The 16,026-nt window shown below is 43.4% G+C and overlaps 4 protein-coding genes and 1 non-coding gene across 5 annotated transcripts; all 5 read left to right on the top strand.

Annotated features, from left to right (window-relative positions):
• Nucleotides 1-321: 321 nt before the first annotated feature.
• On the top strand, nt 322-1,163 carry LOC139766440 (pro-resilin-like). The gene is made up of 3 exons (XM_071695127.1): nt 322-375; nt 644-730; nt 865-1,163. Exons 1-3 carry the CDS (start codon nt 364-366, stop codon nt 1,114-1,116), a joined length of 351 nt encoding a protein of 116 aa, XP_071551228.1. The 5' UTR covers nt 322-363; the 3' UTR covers nt 1,117-1,163.
• A 1,970-nt stretch (nt 1,164-3,133) lies between these two features.
• LOC139766439 (pro-resilin-like) lies at nt 3,134-4,200 on the top strand. Its single transcript, XM_071695126.1, has 3 exons — nt 3,134-3,195; nt 3,667-3,753; nt 3,902-4,200. The coding sequence occupies exons 1-3, from the start codon at nt 3,184-3,186 to the stop codon at nt 4,151-4,153; spliced, it is 351 nt and encodes a 116-aa protein (XP_071551227.1). The 5' UTR covers nt 3,134-3,183; the 3' UTR covers nt 4,154-4,200.
• A 1,888-nt stretch (nt 4,201-6,088) lies between these two features.
• Nucleotides 6,089-7,059, top strand: LOC139766438 (pro-resilin-like). Its single transcript, XM_071695125.1, has 3 exons — nt 6,089-6,136; nt 6,534-6,620; nt 6,755-7,059. Exons 1-3 carry the CDS (start codon nt 6,125-6,127, stop codon nt 7,004-7,006), a joined length of 351 nt encoding a protein of 116 aa, XP_071551226.1. The 5' UTR covers nt 6,089-6,124; the 3' UTR covers nt 7,007-7,059.
• Nucleotides 7,060-9,796: 2,737 nt separating this feature from the next.
• On the top strand, nt 9,797-10,701 carry LOC139766437 (pro-resilin-like). Its single transcript, XM_071695124.1, has 3 exons — nt 9,797-9,853; nt 10,171-10,257; nt 10,394-10,701. The coding sequence occupies exons 1-3, from the start codon at nt 9,842-9,844 to the stop codon at nt 10,643-10,645; spliced, it is 351 nt and encodes a 116-aa protein (XP_071551225.1). The 5' UTR covers nt 9,797-9,841; the 3' UTR covers nt 10,646-10,701.
• A 2,812-nt stretch (nt 10,702-13,513) lies between these two features.
• Nucleotides 13,514-13,586, top strand: TRNAR-UCU (transfer RNA arginine (anticodon UCU)). The gene has a single exon. It is a non-coding gene; the product is annotated as a tRNA-Arg (tRNA).
• Nucleotides 13,587-16,026: the final 2,440 nt, after the last annotated feature.

The following is a 16,026-nucleotide window of genomic DNA, read 5'->3' as shown; positions in this document are numbered from 1 at the left end:
TGGCTCTTGAGCAACATGTAGGAGAGGGCCAGGATGAATATTAACCTTGTGTTAGGCTGTGGCAAATAGGAGTATTTCCCATAAGACTCCTCCCGCTGGGATGTGTCACATCCCCTGCGGTATCCTTAATTATAGCTGGACTGGTTAGTGAGAGTATACACGACGGGCGAAGTAGGGCACCCTTATGGTCTCAGTGGTCAGAATCGTCGGCTGTCGTGCCCTGACGTCACCTAGGTCAAGGTGGGTGTGTCCCTCAGCCTACCTTTCCCTGCTGCCTATCACTTGCCCCGCCCATCCGCCCATGGAAGTATATAAGGCTCCGCGCACACGACCAACAACATCACAACCCCAAACCGTACCATAATGATCGCAAAGGTGAGTAAACCCCTGCACTCCACGTCTCTCGAACTGCTCTATAACTTCAGTGTATTAGACACGAAAACATTATTGCATATACTTGACTGTAGAAAGAAATAACACAAGGACTATATAGATATATAGAAAGCATAGGAGTGCGTTATATGTATATAATATACAAGATACTACGATGATTTCTATAAAAAGTGTTATAGGCAGATGCGTTCACATATGCGAATATAACTAGACAAGATGACATACGATGATTGTGTGTTGTGTACCGCAGACGTCCGTCCTGCTCGCCCTGCTGGCTCTGGCTGTGGCCGCCCCCTCCCAACCCACCTACGGATACGAACCCGCACCAGCCTACGAGGTCAGTCTCAACCTCACTACTCTTCTTCTACAACACTTGCAACACTCAATGATCCTTTTATGTGTTAGTGTCAACATTACCCTCAGGTGAATACATGAAGTTATGCAGTCTTTTAATAGTATTCTGAATTACAGGAGCCCGCCAAGTACGACTTCAACTGGGCTGTGAAGGACGACTACTCCGGCAACGACTTCGGTCAGCAAGAGTCCCGGGACGGCTACGACACCCAGGGATCCTACTACGTGCTCCTTCCCGACGGTCGTCTGCAGAAGGTGGGCTACACCGTCATCGGCGACGCCGGCTACGTGGCCGACGTGACCTACGAGGGCGAGGCCCAGTACCCAGCACACCAGCCCGCCTACACCCCAGCTCCAACCTACGCTTGAATGTACACCCAAACGTTATTTATGATTCTATGAATTAAATAGTCAACTGTCAACATCATACCATCATTTTCCTTTTTAAAAGCAAAAATAAGACACATTTGACCTGTGTTATCGAGGCTGATACTGGCAATTATCTCTCGAGCCATCACCTAAGGCCTCACAACACAAACATTATAAAACAACGCTGTACTTGGCGTCAGGACTCAGTTGTGTACATAAAATGACTGAAGGAAAAATGAAAGTTATCAGTAACTTAAGCATACAACAAGAGGCAATGCCAAAAACCAGGAATCCTTTCTTGAACCACGCGAAGAAAAGTGTCTGCCATTTCTGAACACAGAAACAGAATGATGAAATATAGTTCCAACATGACATATAAACTCGCTATGTGCAAGGTCTGGCTGAATTGAGAAAACTAACATTACAAACATAAAAGTTTAAAGACGTTTCGTTGCTCGTTAAAAAGCCATTTTCCCCAATAGTCAACAGAGACTCCATCATTAAGAGTTCCGTACTCTTGGAATGGCTGGTGGCAACTGAAAATGACTTGCATTTCTCTATTGGGTTAAGGTCTAGGCCCTAGGGAGTTCCCAAGCCACACCAGCAGGTCAGTATCTTTCTCTGATAACCAGTTCATCACATTTCTAGCCTTAGGGCAGGGATCCGTACCCTGTATAAATTGATCACACCTCATATAAAGGAAGATAATAGTCCTCTAACACTTGAATGTACTGTTCTCCATTCATTGTAACATTTTTGGGTAAGATGCACAACCATCCCCTACCCATTGCATCACTAAAGCAACCCCAATTCATCATACTACTAGGTGTTCCAACGTCTTCACTATGAAACGAGTCATACCGGCTTGCAACCTCTGACCTCCTCGCCTTTGCCGACTTTACCCCAATGCTGATCACTCCAGTCCTTCTATTTGTTCGCAAATACGAGTCCTTTCTTCGTAAGAAAGGGTTCGTACCTTCCTTGCGGTGGTGAAGGGGGTGGATATGAGATCCTTGTGCATTCGATACTGAATAGTCCTTTGAGAGACATTTCCTAAAAGTTTTGAATGGACTTTCTTGAGTTCAGAGCTGAAATGGGGAATTGTTTCAATACTTTCCGTCTGAGAGGTTATCTGTACTTCTAGAAGGGGGGCCAGGAGTAGGTGATAGGATGAAGCTAACAACGACGCCACAAGCGCTGGCAAAGAGCCACCTAATCATGCGTTCTGAGCGCCTAATGTGTCTAGATATCTCATGTGTACCCATATCATCTTTCTTCTTGTAGGCGAGAGTTTGGTTTTCTCCTCTTTTCCTCTTTGGAAAGGTAAAAGTCAACCATCTTAAAGCACACTAGCAAGAAATTTATATCTCAAACACGAAATCCTAAATGAAATTGCAGCCAGAGGAGTAAAGAAATAACACCTTACCTTTAAGATAGCCTGAGTCACACTAAGGTGGGTTGCTGGTGATGGCACTAGTATTTGTAGATTGCATATACCTGTAAGGCATTATCAGCAACATCTTTCAACCTTAAGAACAGATTATTAAACAGCTTAGGCGTAGATACTCTGGATATAATGGTGTACAGAAATATTGCATAATTAGAAACATATACACAATATATCATATATAGCCTCATGCACTGGCAAGCCAGTGAAGAGGATTGATATCAACAAATCATTCAGTCATCCAAGCGGTCAGACTTAAGGCGATTTATTTGCCGCTTGATTTCTTTGGTCTTTACCTCACCGTCATCATATCACTTGGTTCTCATGTTCACGTCATTGGTGTGAGGTAAACAAGGCTTGTCACACTGTCCGTTGCTGACAGCGCCGCGAGCTGTGAGAGGAATCAGTGCGGCGCTACTTGACCCCCTTGTGGTTCTCTCGCTGAGAACGTCTGCTGTCGCTTCCTCGCAGCTCCCGAGGTCAGGATCAGGGCGTGGTCCTGATGCTCAACCCATCCTTCCCAGCCGCCTACTACCCTGTGGCTCCGCCCACCAGCACAGGAAAGTATATAAGGCTCTGCACACAGGACCATCAGCACCACAAACCCAAACATCACCACAATGATCGCTAAGGTAAGAACACTTCGCGAGTATGACTCTTTCCTCTAACTTTATACCACAGTGACCTTACAAAACTCTGAGCTTTGTGATGTCCAATATTTAGTTAAGGATATCTTCAATATCATCTAAAATATGGTCTGTATCATCAACTGAAGAAGAGAATATTACGATAAGCGAAGTAAAGGTAATGGACATCATTCTTTCATTGTGCTTGCATAAAGGATTAGCAGGGCCATATTCACTTTCATTTTGAGAATATAGATCTTTGCTTTTGATATACAAGATTTAACATGAAACAAGAAAAACACATTTATGACAATGATATACGTGAAATAGGTAAATATCTATTATGACAATAATGTACGTGAAAAGGTGAAATACCTATTATGACAATAATATACGTGAATTAGGTACTTACCTGCACACATAAGCAATCATAAGTGGAAAGCAAAATACGTGATGATTATGCATTGTGTACCGCAGACGTCCGTCCTGCTCGCCCTGCTGGCCCTGGCTGTGGCCGCCCCCTCCCAACCCACCTACGGATACGAACCCGCACCAGCCTACGAGGTCAGTCTCAACCTCATTACTCTTCTTCTACAACTCTTGCACCAATCAAGGATCCTCTTATGTGTGTTAGTGTCAACATTTCCCTCAGGTGAATACATGAAGGCACTATAGAAGCTATGCAGTCTGTTAATGGTGTTTTGAATTACAGGAGCCCGCCAAGTACGACTTCAACTGGGCTGTGAAGGACGACTACTCCGGCAACGACTTCGGTCAGCAAGAGTCCCGGAACGGTTACGACACCCAGGGATCCTACTACGTGCTCCTTCCCGACGGTCGTCTGCAGAAGGTGGGCTACACTGTCATCGGCGACGCCGGCTACGTGGCCGACGTGACCTACGAGGGTGAGGCCCAGTACCCAGCACACCAGCCCGCCTACACCCCAGCTCCAACCTACGCCTGAATGTACACTCAAATCTTATTTATTATTCCATTGATTAAATAGTCAACTGTCAACATCATACCATCATTTTCCTTTTTAAAAGCAGAAATAAAACACATTTGACCTATGTTATCGAGGCTGATACTGGCAATTATCTCTCGAGCCATCACCTAAGGCCTCACAACACAAACATTATAAAACAACGCTCTACGTGGCGTCAGGACTCAGTTGTGTACATGAAATGACTAAAGGAAAAATAAAGGATATCAATAAACTTAAGAATATAACAAGAGGCGATGCTATATCGCAGAAATCCATAATTGAACTACACGAAAATAAAGTTTGCGACATATGTGTACATAGGAACAGAATGTTAAAGTCCCAGCATGACATGAGAAATGCGATTTGCAGTATCTAACTGAAGTAAGAAAACTTACTTTAGAAACATAGCAAATTTAAACATGTTTCGTTTCACGGTACAAAGCAATTTTCCCTAATAGTCAACAGAGACTCCATCATCAGGAGTTCCGTTCTCTAGGAGTGGCTGGTGGCAACTGAAAATGACTTGCAGCTCTCATTTGGGTTAAGGTCTGCAGAGTTCCTAGGCCACACTAGCAGGTCAATATCTTTCTCTGGTAACCAGTCCAACACAATTCTAGCCATTTAGCAGGGATCACTATCCTGCATAAAGTGACCACACTCATTAACCCCACAAAAATGAAGCAGACGGTCTTCTAGCACCTAAATATTCTATTCTCCATTCATCGTAGTGTTTTTAGGTAAGAGGCACAACCCTCTCCTTACCATTGCACCACTAAAGCAACACCAGATCATCAACCCACTGGATGTTTCACCGTCTTCACTATGGAACGAGTTTCACACCAGCTGGCACCCTCCAGCCTCCTCTCCGTTCCCTGCCTTACTCCACTGTTGTTCATTCTAGTATTTGTATTTCCTCGTAAGTGAGAGTGTACTTTGCTCTTCGTTTCCTCCATCAGCAGGGGTTTGGCAGCAGACTTGTTGGGGGTGAAGGGGAGATATAAGATCCTTTTGTAGTCGATGGTTAATGGTTCTTTGAGAGACGTGTCTCAGAGGATATGGATGGCATTTCTTGAGTTCGCCACTGAAGTGCAGGATTGCTTCAACATTTCTCGTCTTAGGAAGTTATCTGTGTACCCACAGTTTCCTGTTTCCAGGCGAGAGTTGGGTCTTTCTCCTCTTTGGAAAGGTAAAAGTCAACCATCTTAAGACACAGTTGGAAGAAACACAGTATCCAGACGCGAAATTCCTAAAATAAGATGACAGCCAGGAGGAGTTAAGAAAGAACATCCAACCTTAAAGATAGCCTGAGGAACACTAAGGCGGGTTGCTGGTGCTCAAGCAGTTAGAAACGCTAGTCTTAGGGAATGACACTAATATTTGTGCATAAAATGTGCCTGCGAGTCATTATTACTCACATATTGAACCAAAAAAAGATGTTAATAACACAAGCCTAAATGTTCTTCATATAGGGGTGTTCGGTAATAATGCGTAATTAAAAAGATATACACAATATGTCATATACACCTCATACAACACACTTGCCAATGAAGTGATTTGACATCAACAAATCATCTAATCATCAATGTATCAGACTTCAAGCATATATTTTCCGTTTAATTTCTTTGGTCATGACTGCACCTTTATCATATCACTTGGTCCTCATGTTCACGTCATTGGTGTGAGGTAAACAAGCTTGTGACACTGTCAGTTGCTGGCAGCGCCGCGAGCTGTGAGAGGAATCAGTGCAGTACTATGTGACCCCCTTGTGGTGTCATGAACATCTGCTGTCGCTTCCTCGCAGCTCCCAAGGTCAGGATCAGGGCGTGGTCCTGATGCTCAACCCATCCTTCCCTACCGTCTTCCACCCTGTAGCTCCGCCCACTAGCCCAAGGAAGTATATAAGGTCCTGCACACAGGACCACCAGCACAACAAACCCAAACATCACCACAATGATCGCTAAGGTAAGAACACTTCGCGAGTATGACTCTTCTCTTCTAACTTTATACTGTAATGACTTTACAAAACTCAGAGCTTTGTAATGTCCAAAATTTGGTTTAGGATATCTTAAATGATATTTAAAAGATCTTGCATATCATCAACTGAAGAAGAGAATATTTCCGATGAGCAAAGTAAAGGGACTGGATATCCCTCTTTCATAGAGTTTGCAAAAAGGGTTAACATGGCCATATTCTCTTTCATTTTGAACATATAGATCTTCCTCTTGATATACAAGACTTAACATGACACATGCAAAACACATTTATGACAATGATATGCGTAACATGGGTACATATCTACAGAGATAGGCAATCATAAGTGTTAAGCAAATATGTGATGATTATGTCATGTGTACCGCAGACGTCCGTCCTGCTCGCCCTGCTGGCTCTGGCTGTGGCCGCCCCCTCCCAACCCACCTACGGATACGAACCCGCACCAGCCTACGAGGTCAGTCTCAACCTCACTACTCTTCTTCTACAACACTTGCAATACTCAAGGATCCTTTAATGTCTGAGTGTCAACATTACCCTCAGGTGAATACATGAAGTTATGCAGTCTTTTAATGGTATTCTGAATTACAGGAGCCCGCCAAGTACGACTTCAACTGGGCTGTGAAGGACGACTACTCCGGCAACGACTTCGGTCAGCAAGAGTCCCGGGACGGCTACGACACCCAGGGATCCTACTACGTGCTCCTTCCCGACGGTCGTCTGCAGAAGGTGGGCTACACCGTCATCGGCGACGCTGGCTACGTGGCCGACGTGACCTACGAGGGTGAGGCCCAGTACCCGGCACACCAGCCCGCCTACACCCCAGCTCCAACCTATGCCTGAATGTACACCCAAATCTTATTTATGATTCTATTGATTAAATAATCAATTGTCAACATCATATCATCATTTACCCCTTTTAGATCACAAATATAGATCACACATCACTTCCTTATATTCTTAAACTTGGGAAATATATGCCCTTAGTACAGTAGAGAAGCCTTTAGAGGGAAGACATATATATCAAAGTGAGAATGTAGATATCAATCACAGAATAGATTCAGAAGTAAACTCGTTTCAAATTAAGTCAGTTCACCCATCATGGTGTTTGTTGGGAAGGGAATGGAACACCAGCAGAGACAAGGGAAGGGACGAGTGAGAATGACATAAGATAAAAGAAATGATAGGAATTTAGAGGATAAGTAGGTAGATAAGTGAGTTAGTTCTTGCTACATGATAAGGACGATGGAAATTGTTTAATCACTTAGATATTTCTCTGTGCATGGCCTGAGCAAGGTGTATGACGAGGACCAGACGCGCTGGCGAAGTAATGACAGACAAATGAGACGATATCTGAGGTTGATGATAGAGATGCTACAGGTTGATGCGAACCAACATGAAAATATTTGGTGAAATACTCTTAGAAAATCATCTGAACTTACATGAGCGGGTACCATTTCTTCTTTCCTGTGTTGAAGACTACAGCCTTGACCTGCGACAAGTTCTTAAATGAAATGTCAAAATGAGGATAAAATGAGAGGATCAGATTCAAAAGATCTTAAAGTTTTGGAAGAAATTAACAACCTGACATAGCAAAATAGTCAGGTTGTAGTGGGAAAGTTATGAGAAGGAGTTCCAAAGCATATCGGTGTAGGGAAAGAAACAGACATCAGAATAGTTCATCCTTAAGTTGCTAACGGCTACACAGGTGGCATGTGAAGCAGTGGCTTGCCGAGCATCACTGGGTCTAGTTCATGGCAAGGGGTCACACAACCAGCCAGTTCTCAGGAAGAGAGGCCGGGATTTTACCTACATAAGATGGAAATTTAGCAATACTTTGACGTAATATAAGTAGGACAGCTTTTTAAGGTCAGACTGAGAGTTCATTAATTGCATTACCTCGAGCCTTGCAAGATGTGAGAGCAGTACTCCATACAAGGACGAATCAGTAATTTGTATGATCACATCAACAGTTCAGAAGAGGAAAATATTCGACATTTGAATAGGATTCCCACTTTAATAGAGGCAGACTTACTTATTTGTATAAAATGAGGTTTCCAAGATAAATGAAAATAAAATTACAATGACACCAAATAAGTTTACTGTGTTTAGAGGTGGAATTAAAGACTCATAGAATAGGATTGGACAGTGCTAAATGGGTTTAGGAAGGAAATGGAAATAAATGTGATATATAGAGGCTTTATTCTTAACTAGATTGTTGCAGTTACCTTTGGGAAATACTGCCAGAATCTGCGTCTACAGAAACGGTGGTGATCGAGTAAAGAAAGCTGGAAGCAAATTTGAAAAAAGTGAAGGAATGAAGCCTCACATCGTCAGCTTATGGGTGCATATAGATGCCTTTGAATGAAATGAAAACGTTTATAAGACGGAGGTTGAACGTAGGAGGACGAACAGAACACTGAAGGCGGGAGAGGTTGATCTGTCAGCAATCACAAAGACAGACCGACCAGAGAGGAAGATAGATATGATACAACAGTGAGGGAATAGAGCGAAAAGAGAGAGGAGATCGGAGATCAGACCCTGATACTAACCTGTCAAAACCTTCGATGCATCAGGGATATATCGGAGAAAATTATTAGGTCTGTAAAGCAAGAGGAGCAGTACGCGAAACAAAGGAAGAAAAGTGGTGTTGGAAAGCTACTCTTCAGTAAGACGATGTCAGAGTTTGGAAATTTGACGTCCTCGAGGCGTGTTGGTTTTGGAACAGGTACAAATCCTTCATCTGAAACGGAATCGTGAATGGATATTATATTGATAAATGACTGTTGATGTATTTGTATTTGTATTTTTTTTTACTGACCTTCCCATGAACGAAATCTTTCTTGTAGAGAAACTCTGTTCTCAGTTCAGTCTATAAAGATACCACAAATCTTCAAGCATGAGTAGTGTTCCAGGATGTGCAATTGTACATGAGATCTACCACAGTTGAGTAGGACTGTTACCGTGTACACTCAGTACACATCTCGTAAAGACCAGACATATCTCAAGGAAAACGCGTAAATCATTACGTATCTATCCCTCTGCCAAAATGTCTACACTCACCTTGATTTAAACATATGGAATCCTTATCACTTATACTCGTATGATTCATAAATTCCACTCCATAAGACTCTAAGGCTCACATATCTGAAACCATTTGCTCAACCGATTTTCATGAAATTCTGTCAAACTCCAACAGCACCAATTTATTTACGTAAAAAGTTATGAATGTCAAAGTGTAGGCATAAAAGCAAATACACACTTGTTGCATAGTTTTATTACTTGAGAAAGTTTACCATTAAGATACTTGGGGTCCGAGTTGCCACCACACAAATGGCGAAGATCTATTCCCAGTGATAATTTCCATAGCCTCGGCTTCACCATCATAGACCCAAATAGCTATCATCTGTACCTCGTGTGTACTGTGCAAACAAGACATGTTATTTTCACCAGCGCCGTCAGGTATGCTGGGAGCAGTAGTGGTGGCGTGTGGTCCCCTTGCGGTTCTCCAGGCAAGACCGTCTACTGTCGCGTCCTCGCAGCACCAAGGTCACGGTGGGCGTGTCCTTCAGCCTACCTTTCCCTGCCGCCCATCATCTGGCCCCGCCCATCCGCCATGGGAAATATATATGGCCCTCACGCCAGACCAACAGCATCATAACCCAAACATCAACCACTATGATCGCTAAGGTGAGCGCATACCAACAGTATTGTGGTGTGAGGCTTTACTTCACCATATTCCTTAACCATTTCCTGAACTTTGTTAAAGGTTTCGTTGACCAAAATTGATTCGCATCTTGAAAAGTGAAAATTGATAGATTTTAATCCTTCACTGATGTCTTTGCCTGTCCGGAGCTTTTCTCTTAGGTTACTCCCTGCCTCTCCCCTCATATACCTCAAATAGCGAAAGTAAGATTCATGAGGATCCATAAATTCCTGTGGGTGACATAATCATCCCGCCATTACCTAAATCACAGCTGTTACACCACATGTCTTGTGTACCGCAGACGTCCGTCCTGCTCGCCTTGCTGGCCCTGGCTGTGGCCGCCCCCTCCCAACCCACCTACGGATACGAACCCGCACCAGCCTACGAGGTCAGTCTCAACCTCACTACTCTTCTTCTACAACACTTGCAACACTCAAGGATCCTTTTATGTGTGATAGTGTCAACATTACCCTCAGGTGAATACCTGAACTTATGCAGTCTGTTTAAGGTATTCTGAATTACAGGAGCCCGCCAAGTACGACTTCAACTGGGCTGTGAAGGACGACTACTCCGGCAACGACTTCGGTCAGCAAGAGTCCCGGGACGGCTACGACACCCAGGGGTCCTACTACGTGCTCCTTCCCGACGGTCGTCTGCAGAAGGTGGGCTACACTGTCATCGGCGACGCCGGCTACGTGGCCGACGTGACCTACGAGGGTGAGGCCCAGTACCCGGCACACCAGCCCGCCTACACCCCAGCTCCAGCCTACGCCTGAACACAACCATCTGATCACACTAACAGTAATCCTATTTATTAAATAGTAAGAAAATATGATGATAGTTTCAGTATCCCAGCGCGTCCGAGATCCTTCTGAAAGATATCTTTTATTTCATGAAAACTTTAATGTTTTAGTCTGAGTATATATATATATATATATATATATATATATATATATATATATATATATATATATATATATATATATATATATATATATATATATATATATATATATATATATATATATATATATATATATATATATATATATATATATATATATATATATATATATATATATATATATATATATATATATATATATATATATATATATATATATATATATATATATCATTAGTTGAGGAAAGAGTACAGCCTCGTCAAATAATGTCTCTCTTCAGCGGATTCTCCTCTAGTCCCTGCTACTTAGTGTAGCGCAGTCTTGGGGCTGCAGAAGCCCCTAGGTGTGGGAAGGGAGTTTTAGGGTTGTGTGATATTGATATCCGGTGCATTCTGATGGAACCTTGACCCCTTGAGGTACTTGACCTCTGGCCTAAACCTTGAGGATCATTAAAAGCCAGGCCATTATACCCAAGATCGTCATGTTCAGTGGCTATACTGTCGTGTCAGAGACTCGTACTGTCGTGCACAAGACTGGCTCCGTAATGTTCAAGGGCCTTACTGTCGTGTTTAATGAGTTGGTGGTGTAATTTATGGAGTTTTCATTAATAAATTCCACCAAACAACTTTTTCCATATATATTTTTATAACGCATTCACGGAACACCATAAAAGCAAACGGGCCAATTGGCAAGAGAGATATAACACTAAAGTTTACTGAGTAAAACGAGTTCCGAAGAGCTTAAGATAACAAGCCTTGAAACAGTTTCAGTACAAAGAGAAACGAAGCAGTTTCGGACCGTAACCGAACCACACTGGATCAAACAGGGTTCCAACACTAACATCATCAAAGAGCAACAAAGTTCGCTCCCTTTAATGTTTTGAAGACACGAGACAAAGGGGACGCCAGAGATATGCAGAAGGTCTACCTGCCACCTGAGTCTGCGGTTAGTGGTACAGAGTGTTTAGTGGCACAGATACCTGATACTTCGTGCCTGGGATATAGAAATTTATTGGTGCAGGCTATGAATCTTCTTGCCATAGAAATAGAATGTAGGAGCCTCATTCGTCCACAGTTGTGCGGGTGTTCGTGTGTGTGTTTACATTTTAAGTGCACGTTAGGATAGTGTACGTTGGTATTACAGTATGTATATAATGATGAAAGTGTGGAGAGTTTTAACACAGGGATTTTTGAACGAAAATATGTGAAGTTTCCTGTGTATATTCATTTTTGTGTTGGATTCCGTTGGAAAACCTTTTAATTGTCCAAAGATATGTCACTTTTGTTTTATTCTTTTTTCTATCAATTCATATGTTTCCGCAAGTTTGTTTTGGTGGAAAGTTATTAGCTTTTACACAGGTGATTGTGTGTATATGAAAGAAAATGTGTGTGTGTGTGTGTGTGTGTGTGTGTGTGTGTCTGTCTGTCTGTCTGTCTGTCTGTCTGTCTGTCTGTCTGTCTGTGTATTGCACATGATCTCCGTTCCCTGAAACCATATCGTCTCTCACTTACTTAATCTCTCTTCTGCAGAAACTCATTTGTTTTCTTCCGATTATCTTTTCTTACAGAAAACACTCATAGGCCACATGCATAGCGAGAGTGTACATGGTCTTGGAATTATCTCCAACACCTTCTTCAGGTGTTAAAGATTTTTCGGTTAGTGACTGTAGCTTACGTTAACGGCCTTATTGACCCTGGTAGTTGATAGGCCTACAGCCCAAACACTCAACCAACCAACCACACTCATCAAAGAGACTAGTTTACAATTCAACGCTTCTTCACGGTCTCTTTTCTTATAGACAGGTAAGACGTTTTCCACTTTTCAATCCCTTGGCGTTCTACCTTTCTTCAGCAACACCTTGAACTGTTTCTCAAGTGGTTTATCAAGTGTATCTACACACAGCGTCAGCACAGTGGTGAAATTGCATCAAAATCATGAGCCTTGTATTGAAGGAAGCCTTCAGTGTCCTTTCTTAGTAGTTCAGTGCTCTCTAAGACCTCCTGCCACTTCCATCTCACTGCCACTAGGGTTAGAGTGTCCACTGTAAAGCCACTTTTGACCCTGTCTTACGGTTAAACACATACCCGTACATCATTCTCTAAAACTGTTCCTTCATTTCCTCTGTGTGTGTGTGTGTGTGTGTGTGTGTGTGTGTCTGTGTGTGTGTGTGTGTGTGTATGCCTGTCTGTCTGTCTGTCTGTCTGTCTGTGTCTGTGTGTGTGTGTGTGTGTGTGAACCCCGGTACCAGACAGCATGGAAAGGGACGTGGGATACCAGACACCATAGGAGTGGGACCTTTGGTACCAGACTGCATGGAGAGGAACCCTGTCATACCACGCAGTATGGGGAGACCTTTAATACACGGCAGCATGGGGGAGACCTGTGGTACCATGGGGGGAATCTGGGATACCAAGCGACACCGGGGTGGGGCTCTGGTCTGGTCTTCACTACATTTCATGGGTGACTTGTATAGGGTGAATTGAATACGGCACAGAGACAGGCGAACCTCCACTCATCAGTAGAGAGAGAGAGAGAGAGAGAGAGAGAGAGAGAGAGAGAGAGAGAGAGAGAGAGAGAGAGAGAGAGAGAGAGAGAGAGAGACAGACAGACAGACAGACTGACTGACGGAATTCCAAACAGATGTACGAGATACAGACCAGATAAGACAAGTTACAGCGAGACGACCCTCTCCAAGTTCACTTCTCATCAGATGTAATAAGGTCTGTTGCCTCTCCACGGGTCCCCATGGCGCAGTGGAAAGCGCGCTGGACTTCTAATCCAGAGGTCGTGGGTTCGACCCCCACTGGGGATGGGTGCCAACTGCGCCTTATTTAGGCACAGCCGACGCGAGCTCAGAGGGTATACTTTCTGCCTGTCTGTCTCTCTCTGTCTGTATTGCAGGTTCACTGAAGTGGCACCATCTGGGTGTATGGTCCAGACCTATGCTGAATAATGCATAGTCATGAATGGCGTACGATAAAGGACGTACAGTAAAGGACGTATGATAATCATAGTCAAAATAAAGTAATGGTAAGTTAGTGATACATTACTAGTAACTGAACATTATCATTATTATTATGATGATTATCATTATGATTATTATTATCATTATAATAATCGCGATACTGCCAATAATAATAATAATAATAATAATAATAATAATAATAATAATAATAATGATAATAATAATGATAATACTAATAGTAGTGATAATATTAGTAATAATGTGTGTGTGTGTGTGTGTGTCTGTGTGTGTGTGTGTGTGTGTGTGTGTGTGTGTAAACATTCGCCAAGACCTAGCTTGGCACGAGCTCTTGTCAAAGGCAGCTCGTTGTCAGGTGGCTGTAGACACCAGGCCTGCCAACATCATGCAGGTGGTTACCAGGCCTGTAGACATCCTGCAGATGGTCACCAGGCTTACTAACATCCAGCAGAAGCTCACCAGACCTGCCAGCATCATGCAGGTGGTCACAAGACCTGCCAGCATCATGCAGGTGGTCACAAGTCCTGCCAGCATCATGCAGGTGGTCACAAGACCTGCCAGCATCATGCAGGTGGTCACAAGGCCTGCCAACATCATGCAGGTGGTCACAAGGCCTACCAACATCATGCAGGTGGTCACAAGACCTGCCAGCATCATGCAGGTGGTCACAAGGCCTGCCAACATCACGCAGGTGGTGTCACAAGGCCTGCGAACATCACGCAGGTGGTCACAAGGCCTACCAACATCACGCAGGTGGTCCACAAGGCCTACCAACATCACGCAGGTGGTCCACAAGGCCTGCCAACATCATGAAGGTGGACACTAACCTGCCAACATCATGCAAATGTTCACCAGGCCTACCAACATCATGCAGATGGTCACTAGGCCTGCCAACATCATGTAGGTGGTCAGCAGGCCTGCTAACATCATGCAGGTGGTCATCAGGCTTGCCGACATCGCACAGATGGTCAACAGGCCTGCCAACATCATGTAGGCGGCCATCAGGTCTGCCAACGTCATGCAAGTGGTCAACAGGCCTGCCAACATCATGCATGTGGTTATTAGGCTTGCCGACATCATACAGGTGGTCACCAGGCCTGCCAACATCATGTATGTGGTCCCCAGCCAGCCAACATCATGCAGGCGGCCACCAGGTCTGCCAACATCACGCAGGTGGTCACCAGGCCTGCCAACATCTTGCAGGAGGTCACCAGGTCTGCCAACATCATGCAGGTGATCATCAGGCCTGCCAACATCATGCAAATATTCACCATGCCTGTCAATATCATACAGGATGTCACCATGACCACCAACACCAAGCAGGTGGTCACCAAGCCTGCCAACATCCTGTATATGGTCACCAGGCCTGCCAACATCATGCAGGTGGTTTTCAAACCTGCCAACATCATATAGATGGTCACCAGGCCTGCCAACATCATGCAGGTGGTCACCAGGTCTATCACGGACAGGCATGTGGTCATCATACCCGCTAACATCATGAAAATGGTCACAGGGATTGCCAAGATCATGTAGAAGGTCACCAGAATTGCCAGCGACGATCTGAAATGATTTTTGCGACAAATTCCTATGGAAAAGTTTAATATAATTAACACCCCTTGAAAGAAATTCGTCCTCTTTGTTTGCATCATGAAAGAAAATGATAAATATTGAGTATTTTATGGGTAACTATTAAATATATAACCGACAGACTTGAATTTGTATGAATTTCTTTTAAAATTCATATCAAACCAAATCTTATGGTCCATGTAATCTCAATAGATTAACTTGAATTATCTATCATTCTTATGAAGATTTCTTATCGTATGAAACTGAATAACAAAGAATTACTTAGGTAATACTGCCACCTACCACCAGCTACCGCTCTCACATATATTCATACGAGGTAATATCAAACAGTTACATTAACTGTTATGACTTATATGTTACTATACTATAAGATAAAACGTGATATAGAGATAGCAAAGGGATCATTATCAGTTTACGTGAAGGAAGCGGGTGAGGAAAACCCAGTGAGATATGAGAGCGTGGACTGACCTCCGCTTGAGCGAGAGGCAGCTCCGGGTATGAAGTAAATAGAGATGCTTCTACAACGCTGAACGACCAGTCCATGATACGCAACCTGGCAAGTGCTGTATCAAATCTGGGTATACGTGTGATGAGAAGCATATTAATACAGTAACATCTCCAAATCACAACTTTCTGACTTTCCATTTTCTTCCTTTATCAAAATATATATATATATATATAT

Source organism: Panulirus ornatus, chromosome 57, assembly GCF_036320965.1.
Source record: "Panulirus ornatus isolate Po-2019 chromosome 57, ASM3632096v1, whole genome shotgun sequence".
In the NCBI taxonomy this organism is placed as follows: Eukaryota; Metazoa; Arthropoda; class Malacostraca; order Decapoda; family Palinuridae; genus Panulirus; species Panulirus ornatus.
The sequence above is the reverse complement of the archived record's forward strand: the minus strand, read 5'-3'. Positions and strand labels throughout refer to the sequence as shown.